Raw genomic sequence first — 27,360 nt, 5'->3', positions numbered from 1 at the left:
AAGTTTTGTTAAATTGTAAACACGAACTAGTGTTGATGCTAACTAAGAATCGTGGTGAATCTTGAACAAACCAGAAATGAAAAAACTTTTAAACTGAAAATTACGAAAAAAAAACCTGGAAAGTTCCACATGTAACTCTGAGCTATTTTGCAAAAATTAAGATGTACGATATTATTAAAAGTTGTGTAAACCTACCAATCGCATTCCAGAGTTGGGATTTATATGTTAACCCCAAATTGGGGTATGGGAATCAATAGAGCTGAAATGTGAAATTGTCGGTTAACCTTGAAAAACCAAGATTTGCCATAATTGGATTTACACTAAATGGAGAACTTATCACAAATAACTTATCAAACTTGAAAGTTCACATGAATTCTGAGTCATATCCATAATAATCTGAATGTCGATTTTAGTAAGAATTAGTATGCTCACCTATATGATATGTATACAAGATTTCAATCTAGTTACTATAATCGTGAATCAAAACCATTTTTGACCCCAAATGAATTTAAATTGAAGACCCCTATTATTGTGGTTGATCTTTCATATCAAAACGAATCAGTAAAAATTGGTCCTATTGATGTGAGAATTTCAATAGAACTAAAGACACCAAGTCATAAAATTTAATCTGAATGTTGATTTTAGTAAGAATTAGTATGCTCACCTATATGAAATGTATACAAGATTTCAATCTAGTTACTATAATCGTTAATCACAACCATTTTTGACCCCAAATGAATTTAAATTGAAGACCCTTATTATTGTGGTTAAGCTTTCATATCAAAACGAATCAGTAAAAATTGGTCCTATTGATGTGAGAATTTTAATAGAACTAAAGACACCAAGTCCTGAAAATACCCAAGCTTACTGTCTCTTCATACATGACCGTTTAGTTGAATATAACCCACTAAACGGACTAGTACAACGAGTTGTTTAACATTAGAAAAATGTTGAAAGATATTGTATCGATTGATGTTCAAGGTTTCTTTGATAATAATAATAATTTTATTCTAAAGGAAATTGGAATTGTATTCGAAAAAGATCCAAACTTGAATAATAGTTTTTTAATAGAACCACCATATGATTTTACTATGCTAAATACCAAATCTCGAAAGACTGCAATTTGGTTAACCAATACACATCACAAAATATTTTGGAGTGATGGAGAAAATAGATTTCCACAAACTCGAAAGTATCTAAGGACAATTACAAGCGGAAAACAAATTATCTGTAAAGGTGTGGAAAAGAAACGATTTCTAGAGAAGTTTTTTGGGAGTCGTCAGCTCATTGATATCGAGGAAATGGGCTGTCCGTCATTAAACAGGTTTAAAGGAACCGGTTTCCCTATTGTGAAACACACCTTAAGGGCGGGGTTTGCGCTCTTAACAATGCATACATCATTTTGACATTTTTTAAAAGTAGCTCCAAAACAATAAAATAATTTTTATACATCATTTTAAAGTTGAGACTAAATGTGTAAAGACCTATAAGAAAATAAAATTAACCAAATAAAGTTTCATGAGGAAGTTGACCAATTTATTAAACAATTTAAAGGACAGTTAATTGGTCAGCATTTTCAATACCTTCTAAACACAAAAACTATGTTCATGAATCGAGGTGGACATGATCTCACTACTACGAATTATGGTGAACACTTTACATTTTGTAATCCAGAAATGACGTCGGAAACGTGCGCCTGCTTCTTCTATGCAAATCGTCGGAATCAAAGCAAGAATCAAATTAATTTCAATATATAATCAAACATGTTCGCAATACCAATATAAATGAATAAATGTATTATTATGCTACAAAATAAACTTCTGACTTTTTATTTCGAGTTAAAATTACAGGTACGGAGAATGGAAAATATTTCCTTGACTAAGATATGTCGGCTATTTGCGAGTTGTTGCGCGGTAGTGATTTCAACCCCTATTATGGGAACGTATTAGAGCTAGCAGTCAGCCGTGAGGTCGTTGGCGTGAGGCCCATGATCTTGTCAATGGGCGTGCGCCTTCAGACTTGTGCATGTGTCCCTTTTAATCCGGTCAGGTAATAGACAGGTGCGCATGTTCGGGTAGCTCTTGCTTGAATCCCTTTTTTGATATGTTTATGACCCGTTTGTGGAAAGGAGAGAATCTTAGAGATTTACCAGTTAAACCTTCTGGGGCGGAAACAAAAATGTCTGTTTGAAAATATTCGACATCTGAGAATTATTAACTTGTGAGATTCATTTTATTGTGGTTCTTTTGATTTCTATATTAATTTTACAATCATAGGAAACGTTATTCCCCAACATGATCGGACATGTTCCTCTAAGGCAACCATCTTTAGATGTTTTGGGTTTGCGACCTTTCTCACGTGCACAGCAACACCTGCTGAATATTAATTGCTAATAATGAGGAAAAGGATACATGATCAATATTGTCACATGGGGATGTGGGGAAAGTGTGCGACCTTTCTCCCGTGTACAGCAACACCTGCTGAATATTAATTGTTGATAATGAGGCAAAAAGGTCACGTGATCAGTATTGTCACACGGTGGTGTGGGGTTGGGGCAATTAAGTATACTCTTTATAGACATGATCGTGACATTTTTATGAGTTCAAAGTCCATTAAAATCACTTAATTTATTGGATTATCCTAATTGTCCCAGAACCCGCATACGTTAATGAAGAGGCGGGGGTCATTAATATGTTAATCAGTGAGAGGCGGGGTCATTAATATGCTAATTAGTAAGGGGGCGGGGGCCATTAATATGCAAATTGTCCCAGAACCCGTCTTTCCCTACTAATAGAGGATTGGTTAATAATAAGACCAAATAATATAGACATTCACATTTATATTCCAATAACATATACTTCTGGTAATAATACAATACTTCTACCACCCAGATCTCAAGTAGTACGAAAAATTAAAATAATGTCCGATACTGATACTATATATATACCAAATCAGGATATTCAACCTGGTATTTACGTTGCCAATACTATCACATCAAAACAGAATACATTTGTCCGATTACTCAACACAACCAGTACCGATCAATTGATTATTATAAAAAATTTAAAATGTGAACCAATTTCCGATTATAATTTAATTCAAACAAGGAAGAACGTTATAGTCGAGTACCTCGACTATCAGATACCCGTTAGTCAGCTAAAGGGACCAAAGGAAAATGGAGGTATGCAAGCAGCAAAGCGTTAGAGCGAGCGTGGAAAAGTTTTTTTGGATCAATCGATAGGTATTGACGAGACCAATACATTTCAGTTAAAATTTTTTATCTAGCATGAAAATTGTGGGCGCCACAGGCTTGTGCGATTTGTGGGCGTTAGAGTGGGCGTGGCATATTTGCGTAACAAACTTGCGCTGCGCTCAAGCCTACGGAATCTAAATCTGAAATCCCATGTTTCTATCTTTGATATTTTCCGAGATATTTCCGTTCATATTTACGATTTTTTGAATTTTGTGGGCGGTTTGTGGGCGTTAGAGTGGGCGTGGCGTAGTTAATCCGATCCATATCGGCAGTCAAGTAAAAGCTCTAGTCTGCTATAAAAGACCTTAGACAGTTAGAGAAAAGGGAGAGAATCCATTTGGGTGTCTTGCTGACGGAAGCCGGTAGCTCCGAGGGAAGGCGACTTTCCCTGGGGTAGTTGTCTACGGAGTCTTCTGCCACCAGGACCAGCTCCCATATCCAACAGTCCTTGAGGAGGACACAAATCGCAGCTCGAAAGCATCTTATGTGTCGGACCAGTGCCGCCATTGTCATCAAAGAACGTTGAGAGGATCAACAAAAAGGACGACATCTGATATGCTGTGATGTTTGTACCCGCAGTATCCGCGATCCCCATGCTCCTGAAAATTGTTCAGCCGTAGGGGCCATCCGTTTAAAAGCGTAGTGACCAATAACATACTTCGGAGAAAGTAGTAATGCATTATAAATGTGCCCATCAAAGCTAAAGTGAACCTATGCGTAACCAAAGACCAAAATCCTTAAGTAATACAATTGGAGAGCAAGTGAAAGTCAAACAACATTGGAAGCATTCAAAAATGCGTTAAAAATACATTCAAACCAACCGAATCGATAGACAAAGTGCGAATCATGATGAACAATTAGAGAAGGCGAGTCGCCTGCCTCTGGCATAATATATCTATATATTTTGTGTTTAAGTGAATTGGTATACTTAAGAACAGCCGCATTTTGGTGCACGAATATTTACATATATATATATATATCCAATATAATATTTTCCAAAGCCCAGGATCCGGAGCGTCGAGAACTCATCGCCCAGAATTTAAAGAGGGGGTAAGTTTGTCGGAATACGGTTCCTTTCTTATAAACATACATATATAAATATTCGTGCAGTATCCTACAAGAACACTTGGCTAGTATAAACTTTACAGCGGCAAGTATTCGCCTTGTAATTGTATGTACAATTGCAAGAGCCCTCTGAGCGACGTTTGTAGTCGTGGATAGTCAGCGTTTTGCTGATGTGCGCACCTTAACAGGTGATAAGTTCGATACTCTCCGCTAACAAAATAATTTTCAATTATATTAATTCCATATGCATTAGCCTATTATTACTCATCCACGGCGGACGCCGATATATATTATGCTAGAACTCTAACAATTCGTATTGCGCGGCCCGCGACTATCAATTGGCACACGAATATGTGAAGGGGAAGGAATATGGCCAAAACACAGCCCGATCGTATTGCGATCAAGCGACAGCTTGTGGACTGACGAACTTTATGGACTAAAATTATTTTCCAGGCACTTTAAATATTTATTCTCGTTATGTTGGAGAGGACAGAGGCTTACCAAGATCCCACGACCCAAATACGACGCAGCTTATGCCGGCAAATGGTGCCTGAACATCGGACGCCTCTCCCTCGGCCCAAGTCAACAATAAATAACAATAAATAATTCATCTTTTATGACCACAAGTATAGGTATATAGGTAGATAAACGAAACCAGAATGAACGTACAGGCAGCTATTAATACCTATGAGAGATCCAAATTTTAGTGCAAAAAAAATAACACTGGTCTCAACGACCCTGATAACTATCTATGAGTTAGAAAATGTATATGTCAACATATTATTTAGGGAGCTCACCATTAATACATTGCTCTAATAAACAAAAAGCGATGGTATTGAGCACCATCCCAGGTGTCCATGTGAGAACAATTTCAAGCGATCATGACACATTAGGTATAATTCATATCCATAATCAGGAATAATCAGGAATAATTCATATCCATAATAAAATGGAATGGAGTGAATTTTGTAAGAAACTAAACAAATTAAAAATCGATTCCTATAAATCATATAAATCGTTAACGCAAAATAGATCGATACAACAACATAAATAAACATGCAGAAATATTAGTAACTCGCCTTAACAATGCGCGTATACTAATACATGAGCAGAGACTAGATTAAAATCATTGGTCTGAAGTATCGAAATTTCTGATCAGACTACGATCGAACTTAATAACTATAAAGGAAAAGTATAATTTAAATATTTCAATACCAACCATACGAAACACCCCTTTAAAAGTAGAAACTGGAGACGAATTGGAATCATCAGATCTTCCAGAAGTCAACCCAGTACAGGTAGAGGAATCTGAATTTAATAGCCCAGAAGTAGAAGAGAGTGTCTACAATAATCTTACAGTTTCTGCTGTACTTTTTCAATCTGAATAATCAGATCAGGAACCAGCTGATTCCGATAGCGAAATCGAGCAACATCAAATAATAATAATGACAGTCGATGTTGTTGCCTAACGGGCATATATTAAGCATAAAGCAAATGCTATCCCAAAATTCAAAGTGCAAGATGAATTCACTATACACGGAATTTAAAAAAAATTGCAAGACACCATTATTGGCGAAACATTCGACGTAGTCAAAGCAAAAATGGCAAAAACTACTCAAAAAAAAAAACAAAACGTCCGATAAGTTCTCAACTCAAATTGACAATTCGTATATTGAAGCTTCGTACATTGATAAAGGATTACCCGCTGAATACGCAGAAAAATTCAGCACCAATGAGGCTATAAACACAATGGTCAAAAATTGTAAACATGGCCGACTCAAAACAATCCTTCAGGCAGGCAACTTCTCATCAATGAATGAGACTGTCACCAAGTACATACACTGTACTGAAATGACAGGTAATGCCAACTCAATACTATTTGCAAGAAAATGACAAGCCTATAGAGGTAACAACTACAGAGGTAACTACCGTGGTAGAGGTAGAGGAAATGGACGTGGTAACTACCAAAATAATTGGTAACTACCATACAAATAAAAAATACAATAAATTTTAAAGGAGTAGGTGAGGGATCCAAAGGTCTTGCTCCAATAGAACTCCAAACAGATAAATATATAATTCCATATAATTTTCAAATATATAATAATATAATATATAATATAATATTTTCAATTTTGCGATTCCATGTGATGGAATAATGGGAATCGATTTTATAAAAGAATTAAACTGCCAAATAGATCTTAAACCTACAGAGGATTGGTTAATAATAAGACCAAATAATATAGACATTCACATTTATATTCCAATAACATATACTTCTGGTAATAATACAATACTTCTACCACCCAGATCTCAAGTAGTACGAAAAATTAAAATAATGTCCGATACTGATACTATATATATACCAAATCAGGATATTCAACCTGGTATTTACGTTGCCAATACTATCACATCAAAACAGAATACATTTGTCCGATTACTCAACACAACCAGTACCGATCAATTGATTATTATAAAAAATTTTAAATGTGAACCAATTTCCGATTATAATTTAATTCAAACAAGGAAGAACGTTATAGTCGAGTACCTCGACTATCAGATACCCGTTACTCAGCTAAAGGGACCAAAGGAAAATGGAGGTATGCAAGCAGCAAAGCGTTAGAGCGAGCGTGGAAAAGTTTTTTTGGATCAATCGATAGGTATTGACGAGACCAATACATTTCAGTTAAAATTTTTTATCTAGCATGAAAATTGTGGGCGCCACAGGCTTGTGTGATTTGTGGGCGTTAGAGTGGGCGTGGCATATTTGCGTAACAAACTTGCGCTGCGCTCAAGCCTACGGAATCTAAATCTGAAATCCCATATTTCTATCTTTGATATTTTCCGAGATATTTCCGTTCATATTTACGATTTTTTGAATTTTGTGGGCGGTTTGTGGGCGTTAGAGTGGGCGTGGCAAACTTTTTTTTGGGTCAATCGATAGGTATTGATGAGAACAATACATTATAGTTAAAAATTTTATTTTAGCATCAAAACTGTAGGAGCCACAGTTTTGGGCGGTTTGTGGGCGTTAGAGTGGGCGTGGCACTCTTCTGAAACAAACTTGCGCTGCGTAAGAAGCTCAGGAATCGGCACGCCAAATCTCGATAGCCTAGCTCTTATAGTTTCCGAGATCTCTGCGTTCATCCGGACGGACAGACAGACGGACAGACGGACATGGCTAGATCGACTCGGCTAGTGATCCTGATCAAGAATATATATACTTTATGGGGTCGGAAACACTTCCTTCTGCCTGGTTACATACTTTCCGACGAATCTAGTATACCCTTTTACTCTACGCGTAACGGGTATAAACACTCCAAGTAATAGAGAACAAAACATAGAAGACCTAAAAAATAATTCCCAGTTCAATTTGAACAACAATTAACGGAACTATGTGCAAAATATACTGACGTGTTCGGTCTTGAAATAGAATCAATAACAACAAATAATTTTTAAAAACAGAAATTGAGATGGATGGACGATGAACTGTTTTTTATAAAAAAAAAAATCGAAGCCCGCAGAGCCATGTTGAGGAAATTCAAAAACAAAAACTTATTCAAGACAATATAGTCGAACCCTCTGTATCAGAATCAACAGCCCTTTTGGCGACTAGTAGTTGTCTATCGTCAAATCAACAAAAAACTTCTGTCTGAAAAAATTTCCACTCCCAAGAATTGATGACATTGTGGATCTTGATTAATGTCAGGCTTCCATCAAATTGAACTAGAAGAAAATTCATGAAACATAACGTCGTTTTCAACGAGCAATGGCTCACATCGTTTCACGCGATTACCTTTCGGTTTAAAAATATTAATTTAAGAGAATGATAAGTATTGCATTTTCTGGACTTCAAGCTTCCCAAGCATTCCTTTATATGGATGATATAATAGTCATTGGTTGTTCCGAAAAACATTTTCCTAAAAACTTAAAAGATATTTTTGAAAAATGATTATGATGATCATTAAAAACTTATCCGACTATTCACGGCACATAACTAGATTATGTAAAAATAATGTTCCGAATGCCAAAATTCATTCCAATATTTAAAAGATAAACTTATAGAACCTACTTTATTACAACATCCTGATTTACTTAAAGAATTTTGTATAATAACGGATGAGAGTAAACAAGCATGTGGAGCGGTGTTAACTCAAAACCATAATGGACTCCAACTTCCGATAGCATATGCATCATTTTCATTAACAAAAGCTAAAGCAATAAAAGCACTACAAAACAGGAACTAACAGCAATTCATTGGGCAATTACACATTTTCGACCATATATTTATGGCAAACATTTTACAGTTAAAACTGATCACAGACCACTAACATACCTATTTTCAATGCTCAATCCTAGTTCAAAACTCACACGCATGCGGCTCGAATTAGAGGAATATGACTTCACAGTCGAGTATCTAAAGGGAAAAGATAACTTCGTGGCAGACGCCCTCTCTAGAATAGCAATTCAAGATCTTCAAAATATTACGCCAAATATATTCTCAAGATATGATGTTGGAGATTTGTATACTAATGGAACCCTTGACTTAGGTCAGTTTTTCCAAAGGCTTAAACTGCCGGCAGGTAATCAAAAGATTACCCAACTTAAAGTGGCACCATGGGATAATATCTTTAAAAATATTTCAATTGGGTAACAAAAAACTAAAATCATTAGGAGTAGCGCTACTCAACCCTAATAAGAACTAATAATGAAAAATAACGATTATTGTCTACACTACATGACGATCCTATTCAAGGAGGACATTCAGGTATAACAAAAACCTTGGCCAAGGTCAATAGACACTACTATTGGTAAGGAATGATTAAAGACATAACCCAGTGCGTACGTAAATATCCAAAATGCCAGAAGTCGAAAACGACAAAACACCCTAAAACTCCTTTAACACTTACTTAAACCCCAGAAATGGTGTTCGATAAGGTTATTGTGGTTACGATCGGTCCCCTGCCGAAATCGAATCAAGGAAATGAATATGCAGCCACTTTAGTATGTGATCTGTCAAAATACCTTGTTGCCATACCAGTACAAAATAAAAATGCAAAAACAGTAGCAAAGGCTATATTCGAAGAATTTGTTTTAAAGTACTGTCCAATGGAGACGTTCATTACGGACAAGGGAACAGAGTACAAAAATTCTTTAATCGAACATTTATGCAAAAACTTAAATATTAAATATATAACATCGACAGCACACCATCATCAGACTGTCGGAACTGTGGAACGAAGCCACAGAACCTTTAATGAATTTTTACTTACATACATCTTAACTTATAGACGGATTGGGATGTATGGCTAAAATATTTTGTTTATTGTTTCTATAAGACACCCTCTATGGCACATGATTTTTGTCCATATGAGTTAGTATTCGGTAGGACTTTGAATTTAACAAAACATTTTAATAGCGTAGATAGAATAGAACCTATTTATAATATAGATAAATATGCAAGCGAAAAAAAAAGTTTAGATTATAGCAAGCTTTCAAAAGAGCCAGGTTAATATTAGAATCAAATAAAAGAAAACAAAAATGTCATTATGATAAAAACTGTTTAGATTTTGAATTATAACTAGGAGATTAAGTTCACAAATTAGAATACAAATATACGGAACCATATACAGTAATTGGTATAGGAGATAACGATAATATAATAATATCAAATATTAAAAACAAAGAACAGAAACTTCATAAAGATAGGTTACAAAAAAATTTTTTCATAACCACTTTTATACAATTTTCCGTATGGCCATACATAGAATAAATACTATCAATAAGTAAATAAATATATAAAAAAAAATATTTTTGATAATAATAACAATATGATATTTTTACATATCAATATTTTCTGATCCGAACAAAATTTTTGTTCAGAATAATATATTGTTTTCCAATTTATATATTTGTCTTACCATACAAAATAATTAGTATAACTTTTAAATTTTCAAATATATAAGTTCTAGAAGATAATTTCAATGACTAGAAATAATTTCATTTTATTACGTTTTAAAATTAAGAAGTGCTAGTGTCAGCATATTCCCACAGCCTGAGTGCATTGATAAGGACAAGACGGCCGCTGCCAATGCTTGCAGGCAGTGCTGCCGCGAATAGCTAGTTGAGACTTTACTTTTGGAAGTCAATGAATAAAGTTCTTGTCTCGGCCGATGGCCACTCAAACCAATTTAATTATTTATCTGGGTTCGACAGCTAATAATAATATGATATAAGATATGAACATATGTCAGACTCAGAATTGGTTCAGGCGGTTGGAAATAACTTAAAATCAGACCTAGGACTCGAATTGTTACTTATAGATACACCCACCATAGCGTCGTTACGTAGGTAATATCATCGTCATGAAGACTTATTTAATAATCTAAGACTGAGGAGCAATGCGCGTCAACCAACGCAATAACTGTAGATGAGAAAACTGAAAAAAATTCTCCGGAAAGTGAATCGCGGATTTTTGCAGTTCGCAATAACAATAAAGTAAAGTGTTGGAATTGCGATTCTGTAGGTCATCGATACAAGGAGTTCTTCCAACCACGCCACGAATTTGGCTTCGGTGCGGAGCTCCTGATACCTATAAACCTTCTTGTCCAAAGTGTTCCCCAAAATAGGGAAACTCAAAACCCGTCCCAGTCCGGGAACGGATGCCCGATTGTAAGCTCGGATGTCAAAATTTCTAAAACCCCAGATTGTTCAAACAGCCCTGCTAATACCTAAACTTTCCAAACCTTTTAAACCATGTCATATTCGACTCAAAGAATATAAAGAGATGTAGAAATGGATACCATAAGTCCCTCAGCAATGAGGTTACGTAAATGTTGGAAATCAAAGCGTTGGTATCATAGTTGCATAATATCGAGTATAACCAGAATTGCTAATGACATACGTCCTTTTGCTAATACAATTTTGCCCGACCAACCGTATTTAGCTTTACTAGATAGTGGGACAAATAAGAGCGTAGTAGAAGGTTCCCTAGCGAATAGTACAGTTTCGGGAAAACATAAGTTCACTAGAACTCGAGGCAACGTACAAGCAGCCGACGGAACAAAACAGTCAATATAAGGCACTATTCGATCTCAGATGAATTACAACTCCATCGAGGCAGAAATGGAAAAATTTGTAATTTTTATTTCGTTAGGATTTACCACAAGTGAATTGACTATGGAGATAGAGTCACCCAATCTTAACTTAACGCCCGCAGAGAAATCTAGATTAAAAAGCATTATAGATTCCTTCTCCTCGATTAAAAGAGACGGTCTTGCCGTAACAAAGCTAGTCGAACATTCCATCGATACCGGCACTGATAAGCCAAGAAAGCAGAGGTTTTACCCTTTGTCACCGGCGCGTGAAAAACTTCTTTGCGTAGAGATCGACAGGATGATTAATTTAGGAGTAATTGAAGAGGCACCTTCGTCATCCTGGTCATCGCCTATCGTGTTGATGGTCAAGACAGTTATATTTAGATTTTGTCTCGATTCTAAAAAGGGAAATAATGTCACGATAAAAGATTCTTATCCGATTCCGAAATTAGGAGGATTGATAAGCCGTCTTCCTCCAGTTCACTAGATTTCAAAAATGGATTTGAAGGATGCCTTTTGCCAGATTAATTTGGATGGGAGTCTCGATCAAAAACGGCCTTCACAGTACCAAATTCGACCACTATACCGATTTACGCGAATGCCTTTTGCACTGTGCCACGTCCATCAGACAAGGTGTCGCTTTATGGACCAAGTCATCCCGTATCAAATAAAATCGCATACATTCGTTTACTAGGACGACCTTCTCATTATGTCATCTAGTTTTGAAGATCATCTAAAACACCTTGCTGAAGTTGCATCTCGTCTTCGCTATTCTGAAACCATCAAACTTTAAAAGAGCCAGTTTTGCCTTAAGAAATTCGATTATCTACGTTAGGGGAAGGGACCCTTCAGGTAAATTCCAAAAAGGTTAATGCTGTCTCTGAATTTCTTATACCCAAAAGCCAACAACACTTAAGATTTCTTGGGATGTGTGGCTGGTATCGTCGTCACATGGAACGACGAAGCTCATCTTGCTTTTGACAAAGTCAAGTCCAAGCTTTGCTCTGCTCCGTTTTAAGTTCACCCTGATTATGAAAAGCCGTTCATTATACAATTCGATGCATCCATGTGTGGTGTTGGTGTAGTGCACTATGGGACATTTGCCGACATATGTTGGCCAATATTAATAACTCGCTTAATTTGAAAGCTATCGGGATGAAACTTTACCAATCGTTTTTTTGTACTTTTAGGCAACATATATATGAAAATGGATTGGATCAAACAAATATATCCTCAGCTGTAATTTTTTTTTTTATATTTATTTATTGTACACTGTTGCCAATAGTTTAAAACTTAAGGTACAGGGAGGAATCGGCCATAGTCGCTAAGACTTTCGGCGGGACTAAATTATTATTACAGGTTTACTTAATAACTAGAATTTTACATATGAAAGGGAAAAGAAAGAGATTAAGAATTTAAATGAGTTGAAGCAGGTTAGCTGATTTGAGAAAGTTAAGGATTTGCTGAAGATTTTCAAATGAAGGGTTAAATAAGAGATCAGATAGTTATACCCGTTACTCGTAGAGAATGTACTCGGAAAGTATGTAACAGGCAGAAGGAAGCGTTTCCGACCCCATAAAGTGTATATATTCTTGATCAGGATCACTAGCCGAGTCGATCTAGACATGTCCGTCTGTCCGTCTGTCCGTCTGTCTGTCTGTCCGGATGAACGCTGAGTTCTCGGAAACTATGAAAGCTAGGCTATTGATATTTGGCGTGCAGATTCCTGAGCTTCTTACGCAGCGCAAGTTTGTTTTAGTAGAGTGCCACGCCCACTCTAACGCCCACCAACCGCCCAAAACTGTGGCTCCTACAGTTTTGATGCTAGAATAAAAATTTTAAATGAAATGTATTGTTCTTATCAATACCTATCGATTGATAAAAAAAAAATGCCACGCCCACTTTTACGCCCACAAACTTCAAAAAATCGTAAATATGAACGTGGATATCTCGGAAACTATCAAGGATAGAGAATTGGGATCTCAGATTTAGATTCCGTAGCCTTGTGCGCAGCGCAAGTTTGTTACGCAAATATGCCACGCCCACTCTAACACAAACCGCCCAAGCCTGTGGCGCCCACAATTTTCATGCTATATACAAAATTTTAACTGAAATGTATTGGTCTCGTCAATACCTATCGATTGACCCAAAAAAAACTTTGCCACTCCCACTATAACGCCCATAACGCTTAAATCAGTCTACCGCCGATAGGTGGCGCATTTCAATCTCGCTTTGCTGCTTGCATATCTCCATTTCCCTTTGGCCCCTTTAGCTGAGTAACGGGTATCTGATAGTCGAGGTACTCGACTATAGCGTTCTTCCTTGTTTTATATTTGGGTTACTAGGTCTATGTGTTTGAAGTTTGTTTGAAGTGCGGAGCAGTCGTTAAGAATATGTGAGATCGATATGGCGTCTGTGGTGCAGAATCGGCAATGGTTGTTTATTGACTGGAAGAATCGGTACTCGTGTGTCAGTTTTGTGTGTCGTAGTCGAAGCCTGATGATCTTGGTTATTTCTTTTCTTGGCAAGCTGCAAAATTGAAAATTTATAAAAGATTAGTAGATTAGTAGCATTAACGTTGATAGCTTAAGTAACGATGCAAGGTCCGCTTTACCCACCTTCCGCGTAGCTACACTAGCCGCTTGGATCAACAAGGTTACGTTGCCGCCCTCAGATGCAGCTAAATCTGCAGCTTGTCTTCTTCGGGATCTATTTCCTCTGGCCTGGAAGATTAGAGATGGATGACCGACCGACTTTAAGGACTTTGAAAAAGCCAACAAGCATGATCTTCCTGAAATAACTTCAAATTCGATTTGCATTTGATTCATAGTTGGTGTAAGCGGAAGTAAACTGTTCTGGTTCTCGCGACCAAAGTCTTTTCCCCTTTGTCTAGGTCAGAATTAGCAATTTTGGCTTTGAAAAAAGTTGGAGTAGCATCTTCTTTGGCCTTCTTGATTTCATTTTCCTTCCATTTGGAAAATAACTCAAAGTTGCAAATCTTGAGGTTATGTACTAAAAAATTAAATTAAAAAAAAAAATTGGCAATAAGTGGCGATTCTGACAATATACATTTGAACAAGAATTAAATACTCTAAAAGGCCTAACAGGCCTCAGAAGTCGACTCCGCTGGACTCACTTTGTTGCTCTATTTAAACTTAAGATTTCTAATTAAAAAAAGCTTAAAAGACAACTCACTTTAACACATTAATTACAAGGACAAGACGACAGATTTCAACCGTTTAAACACACCAATACTTAATATAGACCTTCATATTACAACAACTTCTTGGAAGCCGAATTTCACAGACACGTGGCTTGTGTAACGTGCAACCTTATGTAGCACAGTATTGAACACAGATCTGTCCTTGCGGGGCACGCTATAATATCGGGCTCTAGCTCGTCGGCGTTGGGGGTGGAGGTCTTGTTAATCCATATCTGGTACTTGCCTATTATTATTAATCAAGAAATTGAGCGTGCTTGCGACGACATACGAAATTAAATCGTTGACAATGAAGAGAAACTGGGAGAATGTAAATTAATTCCACTAAAGAGATAGATCCAACCAAGAGAAGGAAAATTCGGTAAACGAGACGCCGATGTTGTTACGCCTGTGGCCCGCCCTACCTAAGATCACTAGATCCAATTTTTGATTCGCGTGATCCGTTTAGATATCCTTACGACCGCATCATCACCTGCAGAGTTTCAGCGAAATAATTACTCCATGGTTTCGTTTAAATCGATTTTAATAATCTAAATTAAATTTCATGCCTAGGTTGCCAGTGCGGGTTACTCCCCTTTCGACATTGGGAAAAGACATAGGTGGAATACAATTGCAAATGTCAATAGCCGAAGGGAATAAGAGGCTATATATACTATCGATGTCTAATCACCAAAAAATCCAATAGTTTGTTCTCCATAAACATATATAATCACTAGGTACGCATAGTATGAGGTAATCTTAAATTTTAATAAGGGCTCTTAATATTTATAAAATATAGAGAAATTTCATTGTTGATTTCATAGATAAGTTTTACTTAATGTTTTAAAAGGCTCTTACTCTACAAAGGAAATATCTTCCATTATTTGGTTCTAAATATTGTTCTTATTTTCTCTCAGTGTATTCACAGCTTAATTTTATTTCCTTATTAGTATTATTATTTATATTTTTTTACCGTTCTTCTACTAATGATTCGCGTTCGGCTTTAGGACAACAAATGTTTTACTAATGTTCATATAAATCTCCAACTTAATCCGCTTTCTCTTTTACTTTTGTTTGACCAGTTTATTAATCATTAAATTCGAATGCCGAGTATAAATTAACCAAAGAATATACATTTTTGTAGTAACTCACTTTGTGTACTCTCCACGACGAAAGATCAATGTTCCGAGCGGTTACTGTAAAAGAATAGCGACTCTGGTTCGCAAAGGGTTTAATGGTTTAGTCAACCAACTATTTTCTTAATTAATAATTCCTAAAACCGAACCCGTTACATGATTATATTTTTATTCTTTCATTCGGTTCTACCTACGCCTATATTTTCTGTTCCTAAAATAATTTTATTTTATTTCATATTTAATTTAATTTAATTTCAAACGTTTCTCTCAGTGTGTCATTCTGTGCATGTTTAGTGACTCCGGCCGATCTAGCACTTATCCGGGGTGGGTTAAATGTTAAAGAAATTCTAACATTGTGCGAATTTATATGCCCTTACATTAATTATGAAAAAGCGAACCTAGAAGTTAATCGTTGAAGCGCGGCTGTTCACTATTTACTAGTTTATCGACGATGGGCAAACCTCAGCTGCGGATTCACTTTCTGGCTCCCCCTAACCCCGTTGAAAAATTTTCCATGTGCACGTGATCGAGCCCTAAAATTCACGTTTTGGCCAATTTAAACACTGGCCGACTTATCTGGAATCCTGAGGGACTACATATTCGCTCTGTATGAACTATCGAGTTACTGCTGCTCTTGTTTGTTGCCTATTTAATTGCTGCTGCTCAGTTAACAACCGAGGGAGAGCCGCTGAAGCGGTTACAAAAGGAGAGGCTTTTCTGTCCGCTAAGATTAGATGAACGCTGTGGGATCTCTAGCCCTTAGATCGCGATGGGAAACTGCTGGTGCTTGGTTGAATACTGAGAGTGATTCCGTGGACGCGGTGGGCGACCGCGTGACTGCAAGCACGGCTGCCGGAGGGTGCTCCTGTGGACACGGTGGGCGACCGCGTGACTCCAAGCACGGCTGCCAGGGGGTGCTCCCGTAGACACTGTGGGGATCCGTCGATCTTCCGGCGTTCGTTGGGCGCGTCCCTCGATGCCCGTGCTACCCAGCACTTGCTGCAGCTGCTGGTGGACAACGCGGCTCGCGAATCCAATAGAATTAAAGAAAATCTGCGAGACGAACGCCGTCAGAAAACCGCTTAAGCTCGGTTATCATTTTTCAGCTTACCTAGGCAATCGCCAATATAAATAAATATTCAACTCGATTTTCAGAACACTTGTAGGTATCTTTTTTTGGTATTAGATCGGATGGTTTGCGATTAATACCTGGGCAAACGCTCGGTTCTCCGTCGTAGCTGCTGCTATGATAGCTGTGCACACCTCGCTTCGTCCCTTTTTTCGGTGCTGGTGACGCTTCCCGGCTCGGACTATCCTCGAAAACTTGCTGGGTGGGCTATATCGCCTTGGTTCGCAAAATATCCTTTCTCTTGCCCGCTGATAGTCGCGTTCCCTCTCTAAGATCGGTCTGGCCACGGACTTTCTTTCTATATTTGCCTTGCTTATATTCGTATTAATATTTTCTTAGGGACTGACTTATATTTATCTCTTATTATATCTAGCAGATCCCCGGGAGCAGTTATAGTGTCGTTTTGGGCTTGGAGCGGAACCCCTCCGGTCGCATCATGCTCCATTTCGCGATTCCAGCCTGACATTTCGGACACCTTGTAAAACGTACTCCCTGTCTGCCGCATCTGTAGCAGAATATGTGTGTCCCGGCATGGAGCAATTACAGCAGATCAACAAACTTTGCGCTCCGCCCTGTCTGCCCCGGGAAATGGCCTCTAAGAACTCGGAATCCTCGTCTTGCTGCTACGTACGCCTTGTGAACCTGGGTTTCTCTCTCTGTGGTCTCTGGTGCTCTTGCATTCCGGATGAGCGCGACCAGCGGTTGGCCAAGACCCTCTCAGCTTCGTTACATTCCTACCTCAGTGGCTTCAGGTTGGTTAACCACATCGGATATATTATCCTCGATTTCCTCTTTCTAATGTTCACCTTAATTGTTCTTATTAGGTCGTGGTCGGATATATTGATGTCAAACTGGGTGTTCGTACCCAAGGGTGTTCAACAGTACCAGGCGCTCAGTAGCACCCACTGCAGATAAGAATAGCTGATCAGCATATTATATGTCCCACAACTCACCATCTCACCGACTCAACGGTACACTGACCCGCCAATGCAGTCAGCACATTTTGCAGTGTCAGCCGAGCCAACTACGCAAACTGCTACCATAATCAAAATTCCGTGACCTACTTTAGAATATAGCTTATTTCACTAATCATTACACTACTCAACTCATAACTTCGCGGTTCTACTTCCTACCTCTGGGAATAGGGCTCGTAATACACTATCTCAACTAGCAGTTAACCACGTTAGCTCAGCCTCATCGCAGTTCAAGCATCGCCTGTTGTTACCATTGCCGCGATGCGATCGTCCTGCAAGTGTCTACTTTGGTTAGGCACAAACACTGGGCTCGGAGGCTCCGCATCGCCTACAGATACTCATCAACGCCCTCTCCTGATCGTTGCTTCCGCTTGCGTAGTTCTCGTTCACGCTCGAAGTTAGAACGCAGCGTTTGGAACCGTTGTTGCAGCGCGTTCTTTAAATTTGGGCAATCCCGTTGTGCGTACGTGCATCCAAAACCACTCCCTGGCCTGACCATTTACCAGGCAGGCAAGATCGAAGGACCTCTTTCCAAGTATCTTGGTAAGCCATCTATAAATGCTCTATCCGGCATATAAATTCACCAATTGGCATTCCCCTAGGTCCGCCATCGAATGATATACCCCATTTTCTGGAATGGTTCATCTCGGGTTTATAGTCCCTTCCAGCAGCTGGAACTCCTGGCCTAAACAAGGGCGGTGGTTGGCTATACTGATACCAACCCGCCCATACCCTCTGTTGCTCTTCCCAGAGTCTGCCGTCAGCTCGATGCTGCGTTGGATTATGCATTTTCGCACCGATTGATGGTCTAGGGAGAGGTTCCTGGGGGTCTGCCTATGCCTCACGGTAGGGCGGACGATTTGAAATAGGGCTAATCTAATGGCTGTCTCTATTTCTTTACCCAAATGCACAGGACTCTTCCCTTCCTCATCGCTTGTTTTTGGTCGCCGCGGGAAACGCCGTCGCTAGTATTTTCTTCCACGCACCCACTGCTCCTGTCATATCCTGCTGTTGGCGGATCTCAAAGGCTGCGCTACCATCCATCATAAACCCCTGAGGAGGAGTAATATCCTCTAGGTCTTGATTCACTTTCTGACTGGCACATTTAGCTGGCATCATTATTTCGGCTCCGCAGTTAAAAAAAACTCTAAACTGTTTATAATTATACCCGTTACTCGTAGAGTAAAAGGGTTTACTGTATTCGTCGGAAAGTATGTAACAGGTAGGTATATATTTTTTCTTGCTAGAAAGAAAACTGAAATGTATTAGTCTCGTCAATGCCTACGAATGACCTAAAAAAAGATTTGACACGTCCACTCTAACGCCCACAATTTGCATGCTAGAAAAAAGTTTTAATTGAAATGTATTAGTTCCGTCAACACCTATCGATTGACCCAAAAAAAGTTTGCCACGTCCACTTTAACGCCCATAACGCTTAAATCTCTCTGCCGCCCACATAACTATATATTGAGATCGCGGGTAGGTGGCGAATTACAATCTCGATTTGCTGGTTGCATATCTCATTCTTCTTTCGTATTCCTAACCCTTTTTTGTTTCTTTCCTTTCTCAGCAGCTTTCACCTTATTTGGCCGGACAGCATGTGTATTTCATGCAGCTACCTATTACACAAGAACCACGACCAAGATCTGCTACTGATCCTGCTCTCCTATTTGCTTTTACTGATTTTCGCTGTCTTTACAGGTGTTCATTTACTTTTTTTTTCCGACGCACTTGATGGGCATCACCGATCCAGGGCATCTCAGCGACCATCCTTCGTGGCTGCTTTTCTCGCCTCTTAGTGGGACATATACGACTTGCTCTGCGTAGCAATTTGTAAGGACCACCATTCGTTGTCGAGGACCAGCCGGAGATTTTTTTCCAATCTTTTTCCTGTCTTTTTATAATGTTTTATTTTATTTACTTTATTTTCAAGGATCCAACCATCGGACTCCGGCTAGCTATCGGATTTCTCAAGTGTGAGTATGACCACGATAGTTGGATTTGTCGGCATGCTGTAAATTTGTTTTCTTTTCAGACTCGATGACAACTTTAAAAAAAGAAACAAGAACTGAGACCAGCTGCAGATGGCCGCGGAATACACTCTCCCATCCTTGAGCTGCGGGAACTTTTTGTGCAACTCCCTTGGCACTGGACACTCGGTCTGTTACTCGTCACCTCACCCCATTGTTATACTCTACTCACTAATTTTCTTTCTTTTAACTTTAATTCACAAGTCCTTTATAATTAATATTTATTTCCTTGCATACCATCCTAACCAGAATACCACAGGGACGAATAAAAACTTTGCCACGCCCACTATAACGCCCATAACGCCTAAATCTGTCTACCGCCGATGGGTGACGCATTTCAATCTCGCTTTGCTGCTTGCATATCTCCATTTCCCTTTGGCCCCTTTAGCTGAGTAACGGGTATCTGATAGTCGAGGTACTCGACTATAGTGTTCTTCCTTGTTTTATATTTGGGTTACTAGGTCTATGTGTTTGAAGTTTGTTTGAAGTGCGGAGCAGTCGTTAAGAATATGTGAGATCGATATGGCGTCTGTGGTGCAGAATCGGCATTGGTTGTTTATTGACTGGAAGAATCGGTACACGTGTGTCAGTTTTGTGTGTCGTAGTCGAAGCCTGATGATCTTGATTATTTATTTTCTTGGCAAGCTGCAAAGTTGCAAAGTTATAAAAGATTAGTAGAGAAGTAGCATTAACGTTGATAGCTTAAGTAACGATGCAAGGTCCGCTTTACCCACCTTCCGCGCAGCTACACTAGCCGCTTGGATCAACAAGGTTACGTTGCCGCCCTCAGATGCAGCTAAATCTGCAGCTTGCCTTCTTTGGGATCTATTTCCTTTGGCCTGGAAGATTAGAGATGGATGGCCGACCGACTTTAAGGACTTTGAAAAAGCCAACAAGCATGATCTTCCTGAAATAACTTCAAATTCGATTTGCATTTGATTCATAGTTGGTGTAAGCGGAAGTAAACTGTTCTGGTTCTCGCGACCAAAGTCTATTCCCCTTTGTCTAGGTCAGAATTAGCAATTTTGGCTTTGAAAAAAGTTAGAGTAGCATCTTCTTTGGCCTTCTTGATTTCATTTTCCTTCCATTTGGAAAAGTACTCAAAGTTGCAAATGGTTATGTACTAAAAAATTAAATTAAAAAAAAGAAATTGGCAATATGTGGCGATTCTGACAACATACATTTGAACAAGAATTAAATACTCTAAAAGGCCTAACAGGCCTCAGAAGTGGACTCAGCTGGACTCACTTTGTTGCTCTATTTAAACTTAAGATTTCTAATTAAAAAAAGCTTAAAAGACAACTCACTTTAACCATTAATTACAAGACAACACGACAGATTTTAACCGTTTAAACACACCAACACTTAATATAGACCTTCTTTTTTTGAATTCATATTACAACCACTTCTTGGAAGCCTTTTTTATTGTTATTTTGTATTCTTTAAAAATGCACGACGAAAGTCGAATTTCACAGACACGTGGCTTGTGTAACGTGCAACCTTATGTAGCACAGTATTGAACACAGATCTGTCCTTGCGGGGCACGCTATAGTATCGGGCTCTAGCTCGTCGGCTTTGGGGATGAAGGTCTTGCTAATCCAGATCTGGTACTTGCCTATTATTATTAATCAAGAAATTGAGCGTGCTTGCGACGACATACGAAATTAAATCGTTGACAATGGAGAGAAACCGGGAGAATGTAAATTAATTCCACTAAAGAGATAGATCCAACCAAGAGAAGGAAAATTCGGTAAACGAGACGCCGATGTTGTTACGCCTGTGGCCCGCCCTACCTAAGATCACCGGATCCAATTTTTGATTCGCGTGATCCCTTTAGATACCCTTACGACCGCATCATCACCTGCAGAGTTTCAGCGAAATAATTACTCCATGGTTTTGTTTAAATCCATTGTAATAATCTAAATTAAATTTCATGCCTAAGTTGCCAGTGCGGGTTACTCCCCTTTCGACATTGGGAAAAGACATAGGTGGAAACAATTGCAAATGTCAATAGCCGAAGGGAATAAGAGGCTATATATACTATCGATGTCTAATCACCAAAAAATCCAATAGTTTGTTCTCCATAAACATATATAATCACTAGGTACGCATAGTATGAGGTAATCTTAAATTTTAATAAGGGCTCTTAATATTTATAAAATATAGAGAAATTTCATTGTTGATTTCATAGATAAGTTTTACTTAATGTTTTAAAAGGCTCTTACTCTACAAAGGAAATATCTTCCATTATTTGGTTCTAAATATTGTTCTTATTTTCTCTCAGTGTATTCACAGCTTAATTTTATTTCCTTATTAGTATTATTATTTATATTTTTTTACCGTTCTTCTACTAATGATTCGCGTTCGGCTTTAGGACAACAAATGTTTTACTAATGTTCATATAAATCTCCAACTTAATCCGCTTTCTCTTTTACTTTTGTTTGACCAGTTTATTAATCATTAAATTCGAATGCCGAGTATAAATTAACCAAAGAATATACATTTTTGTAGTAACTCACTTTGTGTACTCTCCACGACGAAAGATCAATGTTCCGAGCGGTTACTGTAAAAGAATAGCGACTCTGGTTCGCAAAGGGTTTAATGGTTTAGTCAACCAACTATTTTCTTAATTAATAATTCCTAAAACCGAACCCGTTACATGATTATATTTTTATTCTTTCATTCGGTTCTACCTACGCCTATATTTTCTGTTCCTAAAATAATTTTATTTTATTTCATATTTAATTTAATTTAATTTCAAACGTTTCTCTCAGTGTGTCATTCTGTGCATGTTTAGTGACTCCGGCCGATCTAGCACTTATCCGGGGTGGGTTAAATGTTAAAGAAATTCTAACATTGTGCGAATTTATATGCCCTTACATTAATTATGAAAAAGCGAACCTAGAAGTTAATCGTTGAAGCGCGGCTGTTCACTATTTACTAGTTTATGGACGATGGGCAAACCTCAGCTGCGGATTCACTTTCTGGCTCCCCCTAACCCCGTTGAAAAATTTTCCATGTGCACGTGATCGAGCCCTAAAATTCACGTTTTGGCCAATTTAAACACTGGCCGACTTATCTGGAATCCTGAGGGACTACATATTCGCTCTGTATGAACTATCGAGTTACTGCTGCTCTTGTTTGTTGCCTATTTAATTGCTGCTGCTCAGTTAACAACCGAGGGAGAGCCGCTGAAGCGGTTACAAAAGGAGAGGCTTTTCTGTCCGCTAAGATTAGATGAACGCTGTGGGATCTCTAGCCCTTAGATCGCGATGGGAAACTGCTGGTGCTTGGTTGAATACTGAGAGTGATTCCGTGGACGCGGTGGGCGACCGCGTGACTGCAAGCACGGCTGCCGGAGGGTGCTCCTGTGGACACGGTGGGCGACCGCGTGACTCCAAGCACGGCTGCCAGGGGGTGCTCCCGTAGACACTGTGGGGATCCGTCGATCTTCCGGCGTTCGTTGGGCGCGTCCCTCGATGCCCGTGCTACCCAGCACTTGCTGCAGCTGCTGGTGGACAACGCGGCTCGCGAATCCAATAGAATTAAAGAAAATCTGCGAGACGAACGCCGTCAGAAAACCGCTTAAGCTCGGTTATCATTTTTCAGCTTACCTAGGCAATCGCCAATATAAATAAATATTCAACTCGATTTTCAGAACACTTGTAGGTATCTTTTTTTGGTATTAGATCGGATGGTTTGCGATTAATACCTGGGCAAACGCTCGGTTCTCCGTCGTAGCTGCTGCTATGATAGCTGTGCACACCTCGCTTCGTCCCTTTTTTCGTTGCTGGTGACGCTTCCCGGCTCGGACTATCCTCGACAACTTGCTGGGTGGGCTATATCGCCTTGGTTCGCAAAATATCCTTTCTCTTGCCCGCTGATAGTCGCGTTCCCTCTCTTAGATCGGTCTGGCCACGGACTTTCTTTCTATATTTGCCTTGCTTATATTCGTATCAATATTTTCTTAGGGACTGACTTATATTTATCTCTTATTATATCTAGCAGATCCCCGGGAGCAGTTATAGTGTCGTTTTGGGCTTGGAGCGGAACCCCTCCGGTCGCATCATGCTCCATTTCGCGATTCCAGCCTGACATTTCGGACACCTTGTAAAACGTACTCCCTGTCTGCCGCATCTGTAGCAGAATATGTGTGTCCCGGCATGGAGCAATTACAGCAGATCAACAAACTTTGCGCTCCGCCCTGTCTGCCCCGGGAAATGGCCTCTAAGAACTCGGAATCCTCGTCTTGCTGCTACGTACGCCTTGTGAACCTGGGTTTCTCTCTCTGTGGTCTCTGGTGCTCTTGCATTCCGGATGAGCGCGACCAGCGGTTGGCCAAGACCCTCTCAGCTTCGTTACATTCCTACCTCAGTGGCTTCAGGTTGGTTAACCACATCGGATATATTATCCTCGATTTCCTCTTTCTAATGTTCACCTTAATTGTTCTTATTAGGTCGTGGTCGGATATATTGATGTCAAACTGGGTGTTCGTACCCAAGGGTGTTCAACAGTACCAGGCGCTCAGTAGCACCCACTGCAGATAAGAATAGCTGATCAGCATATTATATGTCCCACAACTCACCATCTCACCGACTCAACGGTACACTGACCCGCCAATGCAGTCAGCACATTTTGCAGTGTCAGCCGAGCCAACTACGCAAACTGCTACCATAATCAAAATTCCGTGACCTACTTTAGAATATAGCTTATTTCACTAATCATTACACTACTCAACTCATAACTTCGCGGTTCTACTTCCTACCTCTGGGAATAGGGCTCGTAATACACTATCTCAACTAGCAGTTAACCACGTTAGCTCAGCCTCATCGCAGTTCAAGCATCGCCTGTTGTTACCATTGCCGCGATGCGATCGTCCTGCAAGTGTCTACTTTGGTTAGGCACAAACACTGGGCTCGGAGGCTCCGCATCGCCTACAGATACTCATCAACGCCCTCTCCTGATCGTTGCTTCCGCTTGCGTAGTTCTCGTTCACGCTCGAAGTTAGAACGCAGCGTTTGGAACCGTTGTTGCAGCGCGTTCTTTAAATTTGGGCAATCCCGTTGTGCGTACGTGCATCCAAAACCACTCCCTGGCCTGACCATTTACCAGGCAGGCAAGATCGAAGGACCTCTTTCCAAGTATCTTGGTAAGCCATCTATTAATGCTCTATCCGGCATATAAATTCACCAATTGGCATTCCCCTAGGTCCGCCATCGAATGATATACCCCATTTTCTGGAATGGTTCATCTCGGGTTTATAGTCCCTTCCAGCAGCTGGAACTCCTGGCCTAAACAAGGGCGGTGGTTGGCTATACTGATACCAACCCGCCCATACCCTCTGTTGCTCTTCCCAGAGTCTGCCGTCAGCTCGATGCTGCGTTGGATTATGCATTTTCGCACCGATTGATGGTCTAGGGAGAGGTTCCTGGGGGTCTGCCTATGCCTCACGGTAGGGCGGACGATTTGAAATAGGGCTAATCTAATGGCTGTCTCTATTTCTTTACCCAAATGCACAGGACTCTTCCCTTCCTCATCGCTTGTTTTTGGTCGCCGCGGGAAACGCCGTCGCTAGTATTTTCTTCCACGCACCCACTGCTCCTGTCATATCCTGCTGTTGCCGGATCTCAAAGGCTGCGCCACCATCCATCATAAACCCCTGAGGAGGAGTAATATCCTCTAGGTCTTGATTCACTTTCTGACTGGCACATTTAGCTGGCATCATTATTTCGGCTCCGCAGTTAAAAAAAACTCTAAACTGTTTATAATTATACCCGTTACTCGTAGAGTAAAAGGGTTTACTGTATTCGTCGGAAAGTATGTAACAGGTAGGTATATATTTTTTCTTGCTAGAAAGAAAACTGAAATGTATTAGTCTCGTCAATGCCTACGAATGACCTAAAAAAAGATTTGACACGTCCACTCTAACGCCCACAATTTGCATGCTAGAAAAAAGTTTTAATTGAAATGTATTAGTTCCGTCAACACCTATCGATTGACCCAAAAAAAGTTTGCCACGTCCACTTTAACGCCCATAACGCTTAAATCTCTCTGCCGCCCACATAACTATATATTGAGATCGCGGGTAGGTGGCGAATTACAATCTCGATTTGCTGGTTGCATATCTCATTCTTCTTTCGTATTCCTAACCCTTTTTTGTTTCTTTCCTTTCTCAGCAGCTTTCACCTTATTTGGCCGGACAGCATGTGTATTTCATGCAGCTACCTATTACACAAGAACCACGACCACTGGACGTTGTAAGCTACTGATCCTGCTCTCCTATTTGCTTTTACTGATTTTCGCTGTCTTTACAGGTGTTCATTTACTTTTTTTTTCCGACGCACTTGATGGGCATCACCGATCCAGGGCATCTCAGCGACCATCCTTCGTGGCTGCTTTTCTCGCCTCTTAGTGGGACATATACGACTTGCTCTGCGTAGCAATTTGTAAGGACCACCATTCGTTGTCGAGGACCAGCCGGAGATTTTTTTCCAATCTTTTTCCTGTCTTTTTATAATGTTTTATTTTATTTACTTTATTTTCAAGGATCCAACCATCGGACTCCGGCTAGCTATCGGATTTCTCAAGTGTGAGTATGACCACGATAGTTGGATTTGTCGGCATGCTGTAAATTTGTTTTCTTTTCAGACTCGATGTCAACTTTAAAAAAAGAAACAAGAACTGAGACCAGCTGCAGATGGCCGCGGAATACACTCTCCCATCCTTGAGCTGCGGGAACTTTTTGTGCAACTCCCTTGGCACTGGACACTCGGTCTGTTACTCGTCACCTCACCCCATTGTTATACTCTACTCACTAATTTTCTTTCTTTTAACTTTAATTCACAAGTCCTTTATAATAAATATTTATTTCCTTGCATACCATCCTAACCAGAATGCCACAGGGACGAATAAAAACTTTGCCACGCCCACTATAACGCCCATAACGCCTAAATCTGTCTACCGCCGATGGGTGACGCATTTCAATCTCGCTTTGCTGCTTGCATATCTCCATTTCCCTTTGGCCCCTTTAGCTGAGTAACGGGTATCTGATAGTCGAGGTACTCGACTATAGCGTTCTTCCTTGTTTTATATTTGGGTTACTAGGTCTATGTGTTTGAAGTTTGTTTGAAGTGCGGAGCAGTCGTTAAGAATATGTGAGATCGATATGGCGTCTGTGGTGCAGAATCGGCATTGGTTGTTTATTGACTGGAAGAATCGGTACACGTGTGTCAGTTTTGTGTGTCGTAGTCGAAGCCTGATGATCTTGATTATTTATTTTCTTGGCAAGCTGCAAAGTTGCAAAGTTATAAAAGATTAGTAGACAAGTAGCATTAACGTTGATAGCTTAAGTAACGATGCAAGGTCCGCTTTACCCACCTTCCGCGCAGCTACACTAACCGCTTGGATCAACAAGGTTACGTTGCCGCCCTCAGATGCAGCTAAATCTGCAGCTTGCCTTCTTTGGGATCTATTTCCTTTG

At 39.6% G+C, this 27,360-nt stretch overlaps 2 protein-coding genes across 2 annotated transcripts; both read right to left on the bottom strand.

The window, feature by feature from the left end:
* Positions 1–16,467: 16,467 nt before the first annotated feature.
* Positions 16,468–18,175, bottom strand: LOC119562605. The gene is made up of 3 exons (XM_037875837.1): positions 18,137–18,175; positions 16,859–16,917; positions 16,468–16,800 (listed from the first exon to the last, which is right to left on the bottom strand). The coding sequence occupies exons 1-3, from the start codon at positions 18,173–18,175 to the stop codon at positions 16,500–16,502; spliced, it is 399 nt and encodes a 132-aa protein (XP_037731765.1). The 3' UTR covers positions 16,468–16,499.
* A 4,928-nt stretch (positions 18,176–23,103) lies between these two features.
* LOC119562604 lies at positions 23,104–24,811 on the bottom strand. The gene is made up of 3 exons (XM_037875835.1): positions 24,773–24,811; positions 23,495–23,553; positions 23,104–23,436 (listed from the first exon to the last, which is right to left on the bottom strand). Exons 1-3 carry the CDS (start codon positions 24,809–24,811, stop codon positions 23,136–23,138), a joined length of 399 nt encoding a protein of 132 aa, XP_037731763.1. The 3' UTR covers positions 23,104–23,135.
* Positions 24,812–27,360: the final 2,549 nt, after the last annotated feature.

The sequence above is a fragment of the Drosophila subpulchrella genome, unplaced genomic scaffold, assembly GCF_014743375.2.
Source record: "Drosophila subpulchrella strain 33 F10 #4 breed RU33 unplaced genomic scaffold, RU_Dsub_v1.1 Primary Assembly Seq71, whole genome shotgun sequence".
In the NCBI taxonomy this organism is placed as follows: Eukaryota; Metazoa; Arthropoda; class Insecta; order Diptera; family Drosophilidae; genus Drosophila; species Drosophila subpulchrella.
The sequence above is the reverse complement of the archived record's forward strand: the minus strand, read 5'-3'. Positions and strand labels throughout refer to the sequence as shown.